This window comes from Cystoisospora suis (assembly GCF_002600585.1).
Source record: "Cystoisospora suis strain Wien I chromosome Unknown contig_1848, whole genome shotgun sequence".
NCBI lineage: Eukaryota > Apicomplexa > Conoidasida > Eucoccidiorida > Sarcocystidae > Cystoisospora > Cystoisospora suis.
The window spans coordinates 43,871-64,459 of NW_027154648.1; the positions used below are offsets into that span (position 1 = coordinate 43,871).

Genomic DNA, 20,589 nt, shown 5'->3' on the forward strand with positions numbered 1-20,589 from the left:
TGGAATAGCGGAAGCACAGTGGTCACTGCTGTTATATGTACTAAGTGTACTTGATTTCATTTTTCAAGATCCCGCCTGTACGTTGCAAATTCTATTTCGCGTCGGAGTACCGTGTGAACTGGCCATAGCAAAAACCGGCCCGTTGCTACACTGACGTGTCCTCTTGTTGAGCCCGAACGCCGAAGGCGAACACAAAGTCGTGCCCGCTTAAAGAGACTGCTGTGTCCGTGCATACTGATGAGTTCGGCCCGGCGAACGGGGCAGTGAAGCAACAACAAAAAAGTCACGCAGCTGTAGTGCAGAGAACGCGGGGGACGCAAAACTGACTTCAACACTGCGAAAGAAAGAAAAAAAAACCTTGTGCAAAAAATGAAGTCACCAAAAGCCGTGAAAAAAGCAAAGTACAGTTCCTCGATCTTACGTCACGTGGAGAAACAATTCGCCAGTCTTTTGTCAGGGCGGCGTAGGCCGCGAATTCTGACAAGCATTAACACGCAGAGAGTTCATTTCATATGTGCAAAAGAGGGGCGGATCTTTCTTGACCTGACCTACCACCCCCGCTGGGTCTGCGGTGGTTTCCTCCTCCCCTCAGTTCGAACTACCCAAATGGAGAACTCCTACAACAACGCATACATCGAAAGCCATGCTGTGACGTTCCTCGTGTTCGATGGGACCGCAGCTGTGACGTAAAGGTGGTTTCGCAACCTCATGTCGCGCAGAAGTACCGAGGCAGCGACGCCACTCTCTCTTCCGACGCGGGTGGCCGACAGCTACGACATTCGGGTGTCACGGGAGGAAGTCACATTGGCAAGCAGGTTCACTAAGGTCCTAGTTGTCTCCCGTATTTCAGGAGACCAGCTTCAACTGACAGATCACACTAGAGAAACAGTACTGCGTGTTGCCCGACCTTGCAAGCGCGAAGGGACTGGGATTTTCTCCCGAAACTGGACCTGAATCTTCTTTTACGCTACAGACTGAGTCCTCCGCGTACAAGCCGGTCGATAAAAATGCCATTTGACGCACGCGAGCCGTGCTCAGCTTCCCTGGATACGCCTATAAAAAAACAGTCCCTCGGGCAACGACATAGCCGATAGACCGTCACAGAGAGACCTGCCGTTTGTAGTTGCTGGTCGGCATCTTATGTAGACCCCGCCCCGTTACAGACTATCTGTCTTGGAGGGCAGAAAAAGCGACGGGCCGTAACTTCGGTTCCTACTTTAGCGGAGGTGTACTCTACGAGGCTGCCAGGTATCTTTGCACGTAGCTAGCCATGGCGCCGCCGCGCCACGGACGACGAAACCTGCAACAGAAACATCCTGTTGGGAGAAAGACCTTGCTTGGTTCTAATTGACGGTCAGAAGCACGATGTACACCTCTTATGTGGCGGGAGTCCTTGCAAGATGCACAAGCGGTTCCTGCTGTTGGCGACCGGGTCTCTGAGAACGGGTCTTCAGGAGGAGAAGGACAAAGCAACAACACGGGCACTGCGGTTCACCCGCACCCTTCCACCCTTCTCTCCAAGAATTTTCTCGGTGGCGCGCTTGATCTTCAGCCTATAGCGCCACGTGACCTGTGTCCGTCCCAATGATGGGACACACATTCACAGTCACTTCATTATCCGTAACCTACAAGTAGAAACTAGAAAGAAATTGTCACAAGAAGCGAACCTGAAGAGGTGCCATCGTCTCACATTCTCGAACGCCTCCGCTACGCCGGTGTTTAAGAATGCTCGCCGTAGAGTCTCCTGAGCTGCTTAGCAGGCATTACATGGTTCCTCTACCACACGAGGTGTCCAACTGCTCTACTCTACCAGCTGCCTCCCTCTGCAGAAACATGGGGGACATGCAAATGTCGGCGTGCGCGCAGAGATCGTCTGTCCCGTTTCCAAACCTGCGGAAGAGGCTCCCTCGCGTCCGCGAACAAACAGGCTCGGCGACTTTCTGGTACTTCTTCGAGAATGTCGACGCGTAGTGCTCGCTGTCAGTCCCGCACTTTTGAGCCCAAACGGTACGATACCACATTCAAATGAAACTGTTATCGAAAGATACGCCTTCGCTCTACATCTGAGAGCCGGTTCGTCCTTCCTCCCCTAAGACCCGTTTTCCACGATCTCTGACTGTGCGCCAAAACGAAATCGCAAACGAGCGCCTTTGGGACGAAGATGAAGAAGAGTATAGCCATATCTCCTCTGGTGCCCCTGTCCAAACCGGCCCGGCTCAGATACTCCTTGCCCGGTTCCCCCTGCCGTTAGCATCCGCTGAGTGTCTGCATCAGAGCCCTAGCAGGGATCGTTTTGGGCCTCTGGCAGGCAGCCAAAAAGAAGCGTCGATCTCGTTGTCACCCTAACACTCTCCGTGTCTAATCTAAGACGACCGCTGCGGGCGAGCCCCTACACACAATAAACGAGGAATAGCCAGCCTTTAAATTCCGAGAGCCAAGTACGCTGTGTTGTTGACGAGAATTATATTGGAATGCGCCCAGGCTGCACCGAGTTCATCGTCCCCCCGTATGGAGGCCCTCTCTACCGGCAGACCAACTAAAGCCGAGCTAACAGCGTTGTCCGCGCGGCTTGGGTCCCCCCGGTTCCCTTGCCCCCGCCGGGACCGATCAGGGTCCAGCTGGCCTGACAAGATCAACCTGGCGTACTGTTGGGCTTTGCCACCAGTGACATCCATCCAATCGATCAACAGGACAGGACATCCGGCCGAGTGCTGGAGTCTGTCAACACTCAGCTATCATTTCACCGCCACCACCGTCTCTGCCCATGCTGCGGTATGGAAAGACGCCGGTCCCGGTGAAGGTCGAGCTACTTCACCAGAAGACTCCGCACAGCAGTGTAGAAGAAAATCAGTTGGAGAGAACCTGCTGGGGTTTGCCGCCAAGACCGGACATTATTGGCCATAGTCTTGCCTCCCTCAGAGAAAGCCTTTCTCCAAGGCGTACGGGTACTGACGAGAAATCCTCTAAAAGGAGGCGCAGCTTCAGCAACTCCGTCCTGTAACCAGGACCCCTTGGCTAGGCAAGGACCCGCTACAGGAGCCTCGCTACAGTGGCGCAGCCGAATCCTTCCATAGCCAACTTTCATGTGCAGCTGCCTGTTAGCAGCTTCGTTGTCGCTACTCCCCGTGTTCACCGTGTATCTCCCTTCCTGATCCGTTCTATCGCTGTAGGAATACGGTACGCCCGCCTACGGACGCTTCATCGGTCATGGCCCATCCTCCTGGACACCTGGTTGCTTTTGCTTGTTGTTCCCTTGACCGCTGCCTCAGAGTCTCTCATCGCTCCGCGGAACAGCGCATGCATTCGAGAAGTGGCAGGTGTACTCACCTCACCGTCTGCTGCTGAAGCGGAGTCACCGGAGTTGTGGTGCGGCGCAACGTCAGAAAAAGGGGCTACACCGGAGAGACGCGGACTTCCTTCTTCTCAACGATCTTTCGGCTCGGACAATGTAGCATCCGGCGCGGCGCCCGTACAAGAGGGCGTAGCTGGCCACAGCGCGGCGATCGAAGGTGGTGACGAAAGGGCGGAGGGGAATGTTGGGAACGGGCATGGGGTCCGGATGGTACCTGGAATCATACTGTGTGTTTTGTGACTCTGGCTCGCCAGCACCGATCCCAGGATTGAGGAAGACGAGGACAACGAGCAGGCAGAAAAAGAGTCAGGGAGGGAAGGCAAGTGTGCTGTCACAGGCGGTGTGTTCAGCACGGGTGGTGGAGTTGGCAAAAGGGGGCAAGGCGACATCGGCCGGGAGGCTGAAGTAACGTCGTGCGGCGGCCGCACCCGAGATTGGCGTAGCAGCGGCTGTTGAATCCTTCGGGGCGAAGACAAGAGGGGAGACTCGATAGACTCACCGGCAGGTCGTGGTTGCTCGAAGAGTCGTCGGACATATTCGTCCAACAGGTCCACCGCCGCGGAGATGCTCTGCAACAAAATCGAGAAGACATGCGTCCAGTCGCTGTCTCCTAACAGGAGTGTACAAGAGCGGTGTTACTCATACCTCGGTGAGAGCCGGTACTACCACTCCTACAGTAACTGCTCACATGCTGACGGCCTTAGGCAAGCACTGACTCCATTCCAAGCAGCCTTGCAAGTGCTGGCACGTGGGGTAGTAAACCGCTTTTTTCCGCGAAACCAGCAGAAGAAGCAGTGAGCTGAAATACGGAAACCTCATGCGAGCGCCGAGTTCTAAGTCGGCGACACACCAGACTTGCTGCCTTTAGAACCCGCGACCCCGGGGAAAACCTAACTCTACGTACTAGATGGTGGCGTTATCCGTCTGTGAGTCGCGTGTGCTTGTACTAAAGGCCTACTTTTATGTTTGTGTTCCGATCTTGAAGTGTCCATGTGTACAGGTGAAGAAACGCTCAAGCGAAGTAAGGAGAATGTGCTTGCTTACCCGCCTTAAGCCGTAGAGAGTCAAACACTGATTCTTTTCGTCAAGCCATGCACCCAGGAGGCCAGACGCTGCAATGATTTGACGGAGGACTGTTGCTCTACGACGCAGCTCGGTCATGACTAAATCCACTTGTTGTTCTCTTGACAGCGTAGTACAGAACGTCTGGCTAGTGCCCGTCTTAGTTTGTCGGCGATGGTCCTCCCCTGTCCCGAATACACGAGAAGCCGTGCCAGAAGATCGGTAGCTACCAATGGGGGCATAATATGTCTTAGTGAAACCAAACTTGCTCAAGGTTTCATGCTCATCCTCTCCGGCAGGCTGTATCCACACAGGCAACCCCTGCGCGTGTTCACACGGAACCGTCATTCCTTTACCCTCGGACACTTGGCCGGGTGCTGCGTTTTTTGGAGCGTTGTGAGGCCCTAAAGGAAGAGAGGTGGTGGTGTCAAGAAATGAGTTGCCCGTCAGAGCCCTATACGCAGATGGTGTGTCTGCTGCCACTTCGGTAGCAACAAAAACGGAACTGCGCGGATCTGGCAAAATACTGTCCCCTACGGTCCCCGCCGGGGTCCCCGAGGTTTTCTCAGAGGCCGAAGTCTCGGGTGGCCGAAGGCTGTAGACCGCTGATACGTACTGGAGTTCGGAGAAGGCCTCCTCGACGGACTGTCGCGTCGACCCGTAGATCCGAACTCTCCTTGTTGTTGAATTCTCCTCTTGAGGGAAAACTCGGATTTCCACCTGCAGCGCAAAATGTTCTCAGAAGGCTTTGTCTCAATGTCCTTGAACTGGATGTGGAAGGTGATCACCGAACCTTCACTTGTGCCTGCTCTCCAAGGAAGCATGTGTACTCCCCAGCTGCCAACTGAACTATGGAAATGCAGCCGTTTCCCGTTTACTATGCAGACACATCGGACACACCTTGACATGAAACAGCTCCCCTTTTCTTTCTCAACGGGGTGTAGCAAGCTGCGGACTTATCAGATTTCTTCTCGCAGTCGGCATTTCTGAAGCACGAGGCGGCGTAGGGGGCCAGCTTCATTCCCCGAAAATTCCAGCTCCCTGAAAAGTTCTGATAGATCCGTGTTGTGCAGAAAGTGCAGTTCAACCCGAGCCGCCCGAGGTTTTGGTAACTGTCGGGTTAGGCATCATACCATACCCATGCCGTCGGACTCCTTCGGTTCTTTTCTTCTTACCTGGTATTGTTTTGCGAGCTTCTCCAGACGTTCACCTTGCTTGCCAATGATGAGTCCCACGGTCTCCTTGGCCTTGAATTCTAAGCAAAAAGAAGAAATGCAGCTAGCGACCAGCCATTTGAGCCGTTTTTCTCGCCTCTCGCGGAACAGTAAAACCTGGCTCATCCATTTCCCTGACGCCTTCAAGCTGGTCTTCAGTCTATCAACGACTTCGAGAATGGTACCCAGTATCACGATCCGCCCTGTGAGGCCCGGTTCGTCTTCTTCCTCCAAGTGTGCGTCTGCTGGACTCGCGACTAACGAGGCGAAGAAGCCAGCAGCTTCGTCGTCGTTGCTAAGGTCAAGATCTCGTTGCCCCCTATTCTGGCCCGAGTCTTCAGCGGCTTTGTGCCTGGCCAGCATGCACGCCGCCGTTTGCTCCGTCCTTGGCTCATCTTGTTTCTCTCCATCAGTTATGGTAACTGCCTGGTTGGTTTCTTGCGAAAGCCCTAGATCCTCTTCTGTCCTCGACTGACGGCAATCTCGAGAACCACCCGGAGATGCCGGTATGCCTGGCTTGCCTCTCGGGAATATCCGACACACTCCCTCTCTGGTCTTTCTAAAGTAGGGGCACAGCGTGCCGGTGATGTCCTGGCCTGCCAAGTTCTCATCTCCAAACTCTCTTTCCATCTGCGCCGCACCGTTGATGACAAGCTCTCCCGCCGCAAGTGGAGAGACAACGCTAGGTTCGTGCTGAGGGGGGTCTGCCAAATGTCGGGCTTGTAGAGGCTCGTCCTGTTGATGGTTTACTTGGGCCTGTTCAATCAGCTCGTGGCGGTGCCTCTCATTGGTGACTTTAGACACCGGAGAGGCGGGCACGTTTAATGTGCTCTCACGCTTTGGCCAGGTATCACGAGAAACGTTTGCTCCGGAAGCATCGTCGGGAGTGTTAGCATTCTTGACGGAAAGACCTTCAGTTTCTTGGTGCAGGCTGGCTGAGCGTGATAACTTTTCCGTGGTGGTCGCCCCAGAAGCCGTGGTTGCCGGCGCAAAAAGCCCTTTCTTACTTTTCTTCTCCAGGATCAGGGTGACTGCGAGTAGACCCTGCAGCCGCCGGTTGGTGTTATTAGCGCTCGCCGGGCTCCGGTCCGCGGTCTTCGGAAAGATTCCGCTGGCGTCATATCTCTCTCCTCGCAGGAATCGAAGAAGAGCGACGGTTTCGTCATCCGCCTCTTGCTCCAAGATCTGAAGAATGGTTTGTGCATCTAAAGGCGTTCCCTCGTCACTAGTCGTTGCCACGCACGGCTCGTCAGGGTTGTCAGGAGGCGCGTTAAGAACGGTGCCAAACCGGCGCGCGACCTCCCAGGGTAATGAAACAGCCTGTCTGCAGAGGATCGGTAGAAGGCTAGTGAGAGGGGTTCCGCTGAGGGCTTCTAGGCTGGTGTCTACCTGCTCTTCGGGATTCTCCGGTCGCACGAATTGTGACTGGGTGACTGCCTGCTGCAAGTGGCCTGTCGGTGTATGTCCGTGTGAACTTGATTTACGCCCAGCCGCCAAGTTGAAGGGTCCGAACGGGCCAGCCGCTCTCAGACTGCCATCTGAGCCAAGCCTCCGAAGCGGTGTAAAAAAGTCTGGAGGCAGGAAAGAGAATTCTTCAGAGCGGCTTCTGGAGATGAACGCGTCATGCCCAGAAGGACTACAATTTGTTGCAGTGTGTGTGTGTCTCGGGACGCGCAAGAAGGCTTTCGGAACATGGACTTTGACAGACGGACTGGACAGGAGCCGTACATAAGCCAAGCTTTCTCTTTCCGCTGATGCCTCTTGGTCACATGGGACGACATCAAAACCACACTGTCCTGGAGACCGCTGTCTAGCTTGGTCGACAACGGGGCGAGTGGGAAGCGGAAGAACCGTGCCAAGGGCATAGTGGGCTGGCACCCGGAGCGTGGACGGACGGAAGACCTGAAACCGGCCATCGGAGGCACAACGTTGTAAGACGAAAAGCTCTCTTTAGACACTAGTTATGGACACCATCTCCCCTGTGACAAGAACACCGTGCCACCGCTGGTCTGTGTAGGAGCCCCAGGGAATCCCGGGACAGCGGCGTTTCACCGTTCTCGGAGACTGACCTAGCAAACGGTGACGGCCATGGAAGCTGTCGTGTAACAGCCAAGCTGTGGGTGAGAACAGTGAGTGATATCGCCATATGCTGTTAGCCAATATCCGCCGACGCCACTTGGCACCGAAAGCGTCAGAACATGGCCCACCAACTGCACGGGGCTCCAATGATATAGAACCTTTAGATACTTGTCTAGGTGTCGGGCACACAACACACCGGGCAACAAGAAATATCAGGGCATCCCTCTATGCAGCAAGCTGGCCGCGACACTGGCTCCACAGCACATTCAGGACTGCATCCTAGAGCAATCCACAACATGTACGTTTTGGTTCCTGTCAGGGAAACACCGAGACTCGAGTGCCCGTTCACGTAAGACAGAGTAATGAATACCCAAGGAATCACGGCTGTGTGTTCGATACATATCATGTATCTAAATAGGCACGGCGTCAAAACCTGCGCTCAGACTCACCTCAACGATACTCTTTTGAGAGAGAAGCACTTGGTCATCACCGCAGCCGAGTAGCGAACGTGTTTGTTGTCTTCTGTTGCTGCATGGACCCAGTGAACACACGGTGTTGTCCGACGACCGGGAATGGGTTAAGCCGGCGAAGAACACTGCGGCTGCAGGAAGCCACATGGGCCGGAATGAGACGCTTTTCCTCTTAGGAAGCGGCTTCGCTGGTTGCCCCTTTTCAGTGCACTCAGTTTCACTTCGGCCTTCGTCGGTTGATTCTGTATGTCTGCGTGTAACCCCGTCGAAGAGGTGCTCAAGGCGTTCATCCGCTGAGTCTAGGAGTGCCGACTCGTATGGCGTATGCAGAGAAATAGCCGAGTTCTGACCGCGTTCCTGTCCTTCGCCGGTCGCCACACTTTGTACCGCCTCGGATGAAGACTCTCGACTAGGCAAGGCCTGGGGCCGAACACGGCTATCGAGATCACTCTCTCTTTCCAAGGACTCACGCAGCATTCCAGTAGACTTCACGTCCTTTTGCAACTCCTGTGATGTTGTTGCGTGGCCTTGACCACCCTGGGAAAGAGGTCCGTTGTACTCAGCTACAGGAAGGCCTGTGGCTAGTGGTGTTGATGATGAGGGCTCACCGATCCTCGAAGTGGCTTCCTCAGGCAGTTGCTTCGATCCGGCCAGGAACGAAGGAGTCAACGCGTTACTGAAGTACACGTACACTTCTTTTGTGGCGGCGCAAAAATCCAAAAGAACAGCCTGATACCGTCGGTTGCGATGCTCAGGTCCGGGCAAGACAACTTCGACGCGAGAGCTGACACCTGTAACCTGCAAAGGTGTCAACAGAAACATGAAGCGACCTTTTTGGACCGCGATGGAAACGGTGAGTCCCTTCGGTCTGCTGCGGTTGTTTTGCTGAGCTGACTTGTCCCTGTGTGTTTATACAAAACAAAAAGCTTGTGTGTGTCCTCCCGTGCACAGCATTTGACTACGAAACTGGTAGGGCAGTTCAGCATAGTGCCAACACGGATCCGGAGTCTGAGGCGTATGCTGACCAGGACCATACTAATGGAATACGTTCTCCTGGGAGAAAAAGACAGTCTACACGCTGCACGATCCCTTTTTTTCGAGAAGGGCTTAGGACAATGACTTATTCGCGTGCTCTGACGACGACCGGACCCATTCTCTCGATAAAAAGCGCTGACTTGTGCTGCACGTCACCGAGGTTTCTTCACAGTAACCAGATGCCGCCAGGTGCACCTTTCGTGTGGAGCGTCCTAACTTCTGCGCCTCAGCCCCTCGCCCCCAACTGAGGAGATAAGAAGACCGGATTGCCATCGCGCGTCTTTCATGTCCCCAGTTCACTTTTGGAACCTATACCGACTCTACTCTACAGAAAAAAACTTACTTGAGTCTTGATGTGAGCCGCGCTCTGCGTCCTGCATCCGTCGTATGGTGCGTGCGCCGGCTTGTTCCTTCCCGCCGGCACTGTGGGGCTGTGGTGAACGGATTCTAAGGACTGTCTCTCCATGGCGCTGCTTATAAACGCTCAGGAAGAGACGCACTCTGGGGGGCCAGGAATATCCGACGAAAAGCGGTCTCCGAAGTGAGCTGCCCTGATATGGGTGAATGGCTCTAAGAACGACGATGGTGTTACACAGGCCACGTACAGTGAGGCCTCCACAAGTGGCTTACTTCTCTCCTAGAGACCTGAACCCACGTTCCCCGAAAAAGTCACGACTACGACTGCTGTAGGTCACCGCCTCTCCGGCCCGCGTTCTTCGGTTCCCACGCTTGAGCGTAGATACTTGGGTCTGCTGAGAAATCGAAGAAGCGAGAACACGTTACTTCGAGAGAACAGAAACCCCCGCCCCTCACTCCTTACGAGCAGTCCCCCGCGGAGGCGACAATAGTACAAGTGTCTCTGTACAGTTCGGTAGCTTTTGCACCTCTATGGAACAGGCTGGGTACTCATGTGCTCGAAGCGTCCCTGCCGTCAAACCTCATACTCCGGTGACACTTCGCCCATGAAGTCACTATTTCTCACATCAGGTCCACCATGAAATGGTCCCAAAACAGGACTGTTGAAGGACGCTATCATGCCCTAAGTCTAAGCATATCCATCTTCAAAGGCATGCTGCGTAACTGAGCGACTTCTATACGGCGATGGGTTGAGGATGGAAACAAATACATCCACTGGAAGAGCAAGTCTCCGTTCAGTTTCTTTCAAGGAGACGGGAGAGTCAGAATCTACAAGAACAAGCGAACCTTAGGAAAAAGTCGCCAGAAAGACCACACAGACAAGAATGCACATATCTACCTTAAGGGCCAAAGCTGCTGGTGGATAAAAACACACGGCTGTCAACGTCTTGGCATGGATTGCTCTTGCACGCTCTCCGCGGAGGGAACCCGGAAACCGCGGAGTCACAACGGAGAGGTGTCAAAGAAGCGATGAGGCTGATGGTACACAGATCGAGAAGACAGCGGACTGGAAAGAAGCAACAAAGCAAATACGTACGTATAGCCCGCATGAACTTTTCTGAACACCCGAAAAAAGGACAGAAAGTCACCCTATATAAGGAAGCGGTCTCGATGTGATCCCGTAAGACAGCGGATCCGCTGCTGCTACCTAATGAAACAGATAAGAGAGCGCAAAGGTCTTGCGGCTGTACGTACACCATGACAAATGGCGTATAAGTAACGCTGCGGCAGTACCCGCACTCTTCGATGTCTCTTTCAGGAAGAGGCAGCTGAAAAAGCCTCTGTCACGCAAAGCGTCAGAGCAAACGACAGTCTCTTCCAGTCAAGTTAGATGAACTGAAGGGTTTATTGAGGCATTCCTGCATCACACTTTCATGTATCTGCCGTCGTAAGGACGCTTTGGTGGCACGTACACGCAATCACATTGGTCCTTGACCCCAGATAGAGCCACATTTCTTGCTACCCCACAGAATAGCGCTTGTTCAGCTGCACACCCTGAACAACACCTTCAAATATGGTTCCCTCTCTTTCGTTTACGTCGAGACGATTCTTCAGATGAGGAAATGGTTAGCTGGCACCATCGGATCGGAATCGACCGGAGGGTGGCTCTAGCACCCCTTGGCACCACTCCGGGACCACGACGCCAAGACGGAAGTATCACGAGAACAATCAGAGCATTGCCTGATTCGGGTACTGGGTCCAAACGCATTGTTGCGAGGCACTGCGCGTCCACGCGGGGAAGGCTAGTATGAGCTACGAGAGTGTTGTTACCTATCGTTTTTCACCTGGCCCGCTGCGGCCTTTCCAAAACCCAGTTCCTGTCAGAGAAAACACCTGGTGCGTCAAGGGAACACTAACAGGGAAAAACAGGGCGCACAGGATGGTTTCGGACGTAGAATGTCCGTGGTATGGTTGCAGATTACACGAGCTTCCGTCGACTGTCGGACTAGTCGATGGCACCTTCGTGGGCGCCCGGACAAGGCCTGATGCGAGTTACCAAAAAGTTTCAGTCCCAGATATACGCAAATTGCACGACAGCAGAACCACATGCACATCGGCAGTGTGGCTATGTCGCTGGGAAAAAATATTGCAAAGCGTACTTGCAGTTTGACAAAAACCAACGGAAGTCACCTGCGAACAGGGTATCCTGGCTGTCTGTCCCCAGCCCCGGCAACAGTGAAGAGGCCGTTCCGGGCCGTTTCGTCTCCTCTTCCCTTAGAATATACAACAGCATCCACAGGCGAGGGGAGCAACGAAAAAAAAAGCCGGCCCACACGCTTCCAAATCCGACCAGTTGTGTCCACGAAGACATGGACTGAGCCCAGGAAAGGAGAGCACTCCTCGCGCTGCCGTCGGCGAGATGCACGTGACACCGCGGCGATGGGACGCCGGCGGGTCACGAAGAGCCCGGGGTAGGCGAACGGGAGCCCGCAGCGGCCGGGCGCCATTAGCGCTGACGAGCATTGCTTGACATCCGATCTCCACCATGGCCCCCACAGTTTGACGGCCAGCGGCGCCACGAAGTCGCCAAGCGGCGCACATCGCAGTAGGCGCTTCTCCTAGACGAGCGGCCACGAAGATCGATAAAAGGGGGAAGGGAACGGCCGGCGCGGTGCGCTTACAACATCGGGCACCCCACCATCGTGGGGCGGGGTCGGACCGTCCTGGGCGAAAGCGGCCAGCATCTCGGGCGCTGACCCAGGCACGGCGTTGAAAGAAGATCTTGGAGAGACAGTGACAGAAACGAGTTGGTATGGTTGCTAGAGACGGGTTAGCTTTTTTGCCAGCTTTCTTTATCTTACCAATGTGTGACACCTCAGTAGAGCCTTAAGCTCACTGGCGCGACGCGGGAAAGGGAAAGGTCCTGGTGTAGCGGGGGAGTACGCGACTGTCCCTCGGGTCCCCTCCCAACTAAGATTGTACCTGGGGAAAGAGAAGAAAGCCGCCCCAACACTAAAAAAAGCCAGCTTTCCTAGCAGCCGCGCCTCGAGCAACGGGTCCCCCTTAGACCGCAGATTTCTGTGCGGCGCCGCAGACCACTGAAAAAAAAGACCTTCTGATCGCCTGTTGTGTCATGGCAGGGCGCAACAGTAGACTCAGGGAACAAGGCAGCGTGTGACACTCACGCGTACTTGGCGTACACTCCTGATCGGAAACCGGCTCCCGAGGCCCTCTGAAGAAACTGAAGTAACGTCTTGGTGGCTGCTGTCCGCTGAGGGCGTCCAGTGACACGCCTGGCCGCTTTCAACGGAGTTCGCGAGCGCGTTTTACCAAAACAGACTCCAGTGGAGAGCGGCTACATTCAGGAGGCGAGTAACCGTGTGGCCTTCGTATCATGAATAGCGTAGTTTCGACGCCCGAAACTTGTCCCCGAGAGGGGCGGAGGAAGGGCCAGCCATACCAAAATACAATAAAACCGCCGAATGGGACTGAGCACAAGCTCTCGGTGTGACTGACTCCCAGCTGACCAGGAAAAACACGTCGCTGCTTTGTAGGTGTTCGCTCTTTCGCTGTCATTACCACGGCTGCGTCTCTCTAAACTGGTTGAATGGAGTGAGGCGCCGTTTACACCATCTGCAGGAAAAGAATCGACCACAGGCCGACTACCTCGTTGTGGTCAGGAGTGTGACCGTGTACGAGCCCACGAAAGTACAGATAGCAGCGCGTCCTGGGGAGCACCCGGCGTTTCGCGTCGCCTGCCTGTAGGTGGTCGATAACAGGCTCAAGTCATTTGCATAGTACGTGAGCCACAACCACGGAAACCCTACAGCGCGAGTCGAAAGAGTATTCGTCGGAAAATGTTACCATACGCGTTTTCATTCCAGCCCTTGCGGAGGCTGGCAAGGAAAACAAGAACTTCGGCTTGGGTCCAAGTATTTTCTAGCATCTCATCCAGGAAGGACGAAAAAAAGAGAATGCTGATGTTTCATTCCCCATAGTGGTTTGCCAGCTCCCTAGAATACAGATGCGTTTGAAACCACGGATGACCCGAAGTATAGATACCGGGGTGACGAGCTGCAACCAACAGGAAGCCTCGACTCCATTTCCTCCACACACGGAAACTCCTGGAGATCGTCTCGTAAACCGATCTCCGGACAGGTAAGGACGGACTCCCGAAAGGGAGGGAACACATTCTCGAAAAGAGACAAAAACGTCTCTGGTACCTTCTTTTGGTGTGACCTTTGTGAGGACCATCCACACGGCAACGCGGGCACCTCAAAATCAATCTGCGATGCGGCGAAAGCCAAGTCAAGATCCAGCTGCTTGTTTGTTGAACGGACATCTCTACGTGTATTACACGTACTTAGGTATTCTCTACTATAATACAGAAAAAAAAAGACAACCTTACGCCCTCGCCCTGCAAACGAACACTCACGAGCGCTACGACTGGCAGCAGCGGGCAAATCAGACGCTCCGCTGAAAGCTCGTGCGCCAAACTCTTCACAATGGCAAACAGAGAACGAACACACACAAAATGCACATGGTTTTGCCGCTGAACAACACAAAAAGAAATAGGTCCATCCCACGCATGGTGAGACCAGATACTCTAACGTTCTTTCTTACAACTCCGATCCATTACTGACACTCCCTACCTTTGGTCGACTCTCCTCCCCCCCCTTTCCCGTTCTCTCCTTGATTCCACCATGGCTGTGCCAGGTGTACAAACGAAAGAAAGAAAAGCATCCTCGCTCACACCCCCTCCCTGTTGGCTAAGCACTTTGACCCGGACCCGTTCAACACTCTCAGTAGGAAGGCGCGAAACGAAAACTTGTCCGACTCTCTGCGTCCCCAAGCTCCCCTTGGCACGAATACTGAACCTCTCTATGAAGATCTCCAATGTCAACACAGCAGCCACCACAGCAGGTCTTCCTGAATAGGAACAAGCATCTGAATTTCTCATAGCTCTTGACAAGAAGGCTTCCTTAAAAAAACACGTCAATCCCACTCAACCGTATGTTCCCCCCCTCTTATGTACCATGATGATCGCAGACAGTGCTGCCTTGATGAAGACGCAAGCGAGAGCCCGACGGGCGGACAGACCCTCCTTGAGAAGGGTCAACCTCACACGATATAAAAACCGATCAGGAATTTGAAGAACCTTTCACCGCAATAGCAGAAAAAGCCCTCAAGGACACATGACAGCACCGAACAGATCGGCACCGGTCCAGGCCCTGACGACTATGCAACGACCGTTTGTACCCATGTCGCTCGCTTCAGTACTCCATAAGAATCAGGTCCCATACAGACACCTGCACTTCCTTTTGCTTTTCTACAACCACGAGGTGTCCGAGCACGGACAGAAGTAGAATAGCAATGGCCTCCCATAACCGGCTTCCTCTGGCCACCCAGTCTTTCTGTGCGATTACTCGTCCTCCATTCCCGCAGACCCGAAGAGGCAGAACAGAGAACGGAGAGTTCACTCAGCTGGTGATGAAGCGGTTCCCTCAGTACCTGATGATGGAGGTAGCTGAATAGGAGGAGATGAAGCAGACGCCGCAGCTGCCTTCTCCTGTTTCTTTTGGTAGTCTCGGATAGCATGCTTGACGGCATCTTCGGCCAAAAGGCTGCAGTGAACCTTGACAGGCGGCAGATTCAACTCTGCTGTAAGTAGAAGAAGAACACGAAGATGGGAATAGCCGGACAATGTGTCTACGCTACTGTACTGGTCAGTACATGTACAGACGCCGCTGAACATGCAGCCAAATAGACTCTCAAGATGAAGTCCGCGAGAAAGGTCTCACTGCTCTGAGGTTACCAGGCAATACGTGTACTCAAAGATGAGCCGTCGAAAAGGTCGTTTACAAAAAGGGACAACCGATGAAGAAACATCGCTAGTCCTGTTCACTACCGCCTTCAACAGCTTCCCTCAGGGTACCACGCCATAGCTACGAAGTGAGAGAAGTAGAACTAACAAGATGGAAAACAAGACTCACCTGCTATATCCGTATTCCTGAGCTTGAGAGCATCAGCGCAAGACTTGCCCTTGATTAACTCCGTAGCATACGAAGAGGAGGCAATAGCACTCCCGCAGCCAAAGGTTTTGAAGCGAGCATCCCGGATCTTCCCATCCTCAACCATCACCTGTAGTTTAATGACATCACCACAGGCTGCTTTTCCGACTACTGCAGTACCGACCTTCGCATTGACCTCAGGATCCGAAAGATCGAACGCGCCTAAAAAAGGACAAGGACAACACGTACCAGGCGGAAACATAAACAACTGCCTTAATATGCCGGACGAAAGTCGTTGTACATCACATGGCGAGAAACCAAAACATCACACCAGGACAAACCTCATTGCATACGTGCGAGCCTCAACCGACGAGACGAAATCCTACCCCTCGACGAGACCTTGTATACTTGACGAGGCCCCGCCGCGACGCAAGAAGACAGCACTGAAACGTCCTGGTCAATGGGCCTAAAGAATGAAGAAAAACTGAGCCAAAAGGACACAACGGGACGGTGGCCCTGCCTCGCTAGACGGGACGGATCACCAATGACCCCTGTACTTCTTCTTACCTGCGTTTTTTGGGTTGAAGAAGTGCTCATGGACTTTCTTGCTGTAATGACGTGCCTGCATAGTGCGGCGAAGAGCACTATCCCATCCTCCATTGACCATCATACGGCTATAACCCAAAAGCGGCATGGCCGGACGGGACACGGCGTGGCATAGGTAAATGCCTCTTGCCGCATACGGGAAAACCGCGGGCACAACCATCCTCCTTAAAGGCACCTAGAAAGTCCGGGGATATAGCTGCCAGCTGTTAAAGGCAGAGTGAGGCGAAGGAGATAAAGCGAAAGAAGCAAAAATAGGACTACTGCGAAGGGAAAGGCAAAAAGCCTCCTATACTGCGCAAAAGAGAGACAGTCGACAACGGCTCTTTGCTTGGCGACGCAGCAAAACAGGCACAGAAAGAGAAAAAAGAGGCATAGGGACAAAAGTCTCCAATAACTGAATCGAAAAAAAGCCAGTCCAGTTGAAAAGACGCTATGAGATTTCGATTTCTCAGGAAAAAGGCCAGCTATCATTTGCGTCACACAAGGAATGCCCGGACAACCGGTCCTACTGTGCGCAACATCTAGGGCTGGGGAAACAGCTGACGTTCCTGCGTATCCCTCTCACACGTCTCGCACGCCTCGAGCCACCGGGAGGCTGCGCCGTAGTTAAACGGACCCGGCTACACAAAAGGAATGTCACCACTTCATGTGGTGGAGAGGAATGACGACGAGGCTCTGAGAAGAGGAGCGGTTACGATTTCATTGACAACTTACTAGCAGAACGTGCTCCCCGCCGGGCGGGCGTTCTGTTCCGAGAGTGACGCCCTCGCTCGACTACACCCTGGTGGAAGTTGGGACTTCTGAACAGCTGTCGAAGGCATGAAGCAATATGCCCTGAAACTGCAGGGGGTCAAACAAGAAGCGTAGCACCCGGAAAAAGCGCGCCCGTGTCTCTACGTCCTCAAGCCCGTCAGGACGAAGGTGGGGATACGGGCCGCCCTTCCCCAGCTATCACTTCCGTCCAAGCGTGGCACCGTTTAGAAGACGAAAGAATAGAAAGGCCTTAGCAACTGGCGCGTGCCGGGGCTACTGTTGCGTCTGGTTGCCCGTCTGTGGGGCGACGATAATCTTTTGTTCTATGCATAGCCCGCTCTTTAGTATGCTCGCAGCCCGCACGTGTCATGGGGGTCAGCTCAAACGATTCAGCTCTTGCACACCCGGACACGCACCACCTGCACCTCTCGACTCCTACTAAAGCTCGGGTGTTCATGAAAATTGAAGTATCGTAGCCTATGTGGTCTTTTTTTAGGCGTCGCATCATTACAGGACTAGCAACAGGGGCTAACCACGAACGGTTACAGATAGCGGTGCTACCAAGGCCGGGTGATCATTGTCGGCTAATCCTGAGCTGTGACTTCCGTAACAGTGACTCCGACGCCAAAGGACTAAAAAAAGAAAGCGCCGGTCTCAGGGGAAAGTAGGAGTAATTAGCCAAGAAGGTTTACTCTCGAGAAGACCGAGAGCTTTGCAGGAGAGCGCGGCGATGCCCGCCCACCGAGAAAGTTGGCTTTGCTGTCGTGATTCCTCCCCGGCAACTCACGGAGCTCCGCTCGTGCTGATGACCTCCCGCTTCAATGAGTCGCTCAGAACAAGAAAAAAGCTCACGCGTTCGCGCCTGAATAAGCTGCGATCTCTGAGCTGTCTTTTGGGCTCACAGTCTGCTCGGCGACTCTTCATCCTCTGGACCCAGATGGTACGGGACGTGGAGATGCGTCTCTCTACACAGTCCATTCCGGGTCCAGCTGTTGTCGGTGTTCACGGCAATCCTTCTCGTTCAAGGTATGGGTATAGCACTGTAGACTCATGAACCAAGACTACTGGTTTGTTTCTTTTACACCCCGGCGCATGCCACCATCGTTACGGTTTATTTAGGCAGCCGAGCGAAGTTGTTTTTCAAGGACAGTACACGGAGGTTGACGGAGAATCCTATCATCCGAGGACGACGTACTCCGCATCTTGGTACCAACGAAATGTCTCTGACAAAACGTGTGTCCCTGGTTTCGGTCTTCATCTCTTTTGCATGCAAGCATGCTTTTCTACTTGGGTGCACACAGGGACAGACCTGCAAGAAGATCTCGATTAAGACGTGCCAAGATCTTCGTAAATCCTTTTCATGTGTTGTAATCCTGCATCTGAAGGTCCACCTTCTCTAGAATTCTGAGCAAAACACAAGGAAACGCAGTAATCGCTGTCTGTCTCGCAGACATACAGAAATTACCTCATGCGTACCGGCCCCTTGAGAAGTGTAGTAGAACATCCACACTCGAGCACGGGCTCTCTGCTGATTGAAAGCAAGACCGGGAGATTCTGGTACTGCGGAGATGATTTCAAAGGGGGAACATAACAACCTCTTGTTGCCTCCTCTCTCTGAATTACGTGTACAGACTGAATGAAAAGACCCGACCCGGCTCTAAACACTAATTTGTTGATCATCGCTTTCGCTTTGACGCTCAGCTCTATCGAAAATGAGAACCATCCATCAGCCACTTTTCAGTCTATGTACGCGTGTAGAAGAAGAACGGAAACCCGGCCTACCTTTACGGGAACACAGCCGATATCTCTATGCACACGATCCCGTATGTGGAACCAGAGAGGGGGTTTATGTTGTTCTTTGCTTGTCCAAGGGCTACGCGGTACACGCAGATCAGCCATTCCTACCCTCGATGCAACGATCACAAGCCGCGACTCCGGAAACAGAGACTCTTCTACAACCCAACCTACATGACTTCACGTCGGCATAATGTCGAGGATACCAATGTCAGTTCCTGCCTTACGCGCATTCTGACTCCTCAAGCTTCTTGTACAACCGATCAATAGAGAGAGAGCAACACAGGCTGTTGCAGCCACTCCCCACCCGTCAAACCATGATCGTCAGCGTGTACGATGGAAGGCCAGGCGGGTATACGTATACACATGACCGGACTGGAGCATACATACATACTTGTAAACCTACACATGGGAACGTGTATCTGTCTAAACGAAGTCATACTTCCGAAAGAGGATAGCGCGGCGACCGTCTCTTCGCTCTCACTCTACATCTATTTAGAATGCTCTATAGGCATGCCCCTAGATAGATAGATAGATAGATAGATAGTCATACGTGTATACATATACACAGGCATCTGCATGTTACATGTATGTTCACGATACATATGATGCAGTGCAACAGAAAAGGAAACTCCCGCGGCGTGTGCTCTTCGTATTCTTACTGGGTCTTTGACAGCAACTGCTATGGAATAATGTGCCTGTATGAGGCGCCATTCTTCCAACTCATCGAACAGCTCAAGGCGCTGCAGATACATATTAAATCATAAGCAGAAGGAGTGCACCATGAATTCTCCTTCGGCGCCCAGCAAAACAAAGAGAACAAACGGCAGTCCCCCAACACAGGAAAAGAAAGACGCTAGCAAGAGACAGAAGATAGGGAAGCCGCCGCGTACACATACAGATATATATACGTACATATGTATAGGCTGATGCATAGGTGAGGATGCATGTACCTAGGAGCCTGCCTAAATGTGTATGGGGACGAAGAATCCTTTATGACTATGATCACTTGTGAAAAAGCACCGGGACAGAGAAACCAGGAGGTCACAAATATCCTCGAAGTCAGAAGAGAAAACTCGAAAAAAGACTTCCAGTAGACAACTGGGCAGCAGGCCGTCCGGTCCCTGCACCCCACAACGCCCTCTTCTCAGTTTCTCTCAAACTCGGCAGATACCAGGCCACGCAGCATACAAATAATTCCACACAATGCCCGTTCTCTCTTCTTCTCACTGTCACTGTCGACCAGAAGTCTTCCAGGTGATCGTTAGGAACTACTACAATACCACTGTGAAGAAGGAGCGAACAAACCCGTCACCCCCTACTGGGTCTGTAGCGGTGTGGAGATGGCCTTGTAATTCTTAGCGCCCTTGAAGAACAGACAAAGTCTGACCTATCGTTCTTGCTTCTTTCTATGCCTTGACTAGCATCATAAGAGAGTCTCTTCAGACAAGGTGAGAAGAAGAAAGTGAAGAAAGAAATTTGAGAGAGCGGTCTAGAGATCCCTGAGAGTAAAGATCCTTCTATTCGGACAGGATTGCGCGTTGTACCTGTATACGATTTCTATCGTGAATGGGAATAAATTTGTCGTAGATTTTGTTCATGTCAGCTACACTGCATGCAGACCATCCGAGGTTCAAGTACCTGCAAAGAAGGAAAAAACAATCACACCATACAAGCGAACAAAACTAGAGAGAATCTCTAGTGAGTAGAAAGATGCTGTCTTACCACATCTATACTGAAGAGCTTCTTCGGTGCCTTACTCATACTGACACAACTCTGCGAAAGCGCCGGCCTCTCAGTACTCATATAGGGTTAGTCGTTTCACATGTGAGCATATGATATAGATAGATAGATAG

At 52.9% G+C, this 20,589-nt stretch overlaps 3 protein-coding genes across 3 annotated transcripts; all 3 read right to left on the reverse strand.

Moving 5' to 3' along the window:
- Positions 1-296: 296 nt before the first annotated feature.
- On the reverse strand, positions 297-12,657 carry CSUI_004095 (kh domain protein). Its single transcript, XM_068064290.1, has 7 exons — positions 9,556-12,657; positions 8,157-8,975; positions 5,590-7,530; positions 4,397-5,134; positions 908-3,921; positions 422-477; positions 297-334 (listed from the first exon to the last, which is right to left on the reverse strand). Exons 1-5 carry the CDS (start codon positions 9,676-9,678, stop codon positions 3,424-3,426), a joined length of 4,119 nt encoding a protein of 1,372 aa, XP_067923736.1. The 5' UTR covers positions 9,679-12,657; the 3' UTR covers positions 297-334; positions 422-477; positions 908-3,423.
- A 900-nt stretch (positions 12,658-13,557) lies between these two features.
- On the reverse strand, positions 13,558-16,789 carry CSUI_004096 (iron-sulfur cluster protein iscu). The gene is made up of 3 exons (XM_068064291.1): positions 16,148-16,789; positions 15,563-15,802; positions 13,558-15,230 (listed from the first exon to the last, which is right to left on the reverse strand). The coding sequence occupies exons 1-3, from the start codon at positions 16,344-16,346 to the stop codon at positions 15,046-15,048; spliced, it is 624 nt and encodes a 207-aa protein (XP_067923737.1). The 5' UTR covers positions 16,347-16,789; the 3' UTR covers positions 13,558-15,045.
- Positions 16,790-16,978: 189 nt separating this feature from the next.
- Positions 16,979-20,374, reverse strand: CSUI_004097 (leucine carboxyl methyltransferase). Its single transcript, XM_068064292.1, has 4 exons — positions 20,281-20,374; positions 19,396-19,476; positions 17,842-18,343; positions 16,979-17,026 (listed from the first exon to the last, which is right to left on the reverse strand). Exons 1-3 carry the CDS (start codon positions 20,332-20,334, stop codon positions 18,266-18,268), a joined length of 213 nt encoding a protein of 70 aa, XP_067923738.1. The 5' UTR covers positions 20,335-20,374; the 3' UTR covers positions 16,979-17,026; positions 17,842-18,265.
- Between the last annotated feature and the right edge of the window lie 215 nt (positions 20,375-20,589).

Bases quoted from the DNA above. Each gene is read 5' to 3' on its own strand.
- CSUI_004096 (XM_068064291.1), bottom strand. From the start codon at position 16,346: ATGGTTGTGCCCGCGGTTTTCCCGTATGCGGCAAGAGGCATTTACCTA. The intron at 15,803-16,147 runs GTAAGAAGAAGT...GTCCTTTTTTAG, and splicing joins CTTCAACCCAAAAAACGCAG to GCGCGTTCGATCTTTCGGAT. The intron at 15,231-15,562 runs GTGAGTCTTGTT...TTCTACTTACAG, and splicing joins CAGGAATACGGATATAGCAG to CAGAGTTGAATCTGCCGCCT.
- CSUI_004097 (XM_068064292.1), bottom strand. From the start codon at position 20,334: ATGAACAAAATCTACGACAAATTTATTCCCATTCACGATAGAAATCGT. The intron at 19,477-20,280 runs GTACAACGCGCA...ATGTATCTGCAG, and splicing joins ACGATAGAAATCGTATACAG to CGCCTTGAGCTGTTCGATGA. The intron at 18,344-19,395 runs GTAAGAATACGA...TGTTTTGCTCAG, and splicing joins CAGTTGCTGTCAAAGACCCA to AATTCTAGAGAAGGTGGACC.
- CSUI_004095 (XM_068064290.1), bottom strand. From the start codon at position 9,678: ATGGAGAGACAGTCCTTAGAATCCGTTCACCACAGCCCCACAGTGCCG. The intron at 7,531-8,156 runs GTGAGTCTGAGC...GGCCGGTTTCAG, and splicing joins CTCAAAAGAGTATCGTTGAG to GTCTTCCGTCCGTCCACGCT. The intron at 5,135-5,589 runs GTAAGAAGAAAA...TTTGCGCTGCAG, and splicing joins AGCTCGCAAAACAATACCAG to GTGGAAATCCGAGTTTTCCC.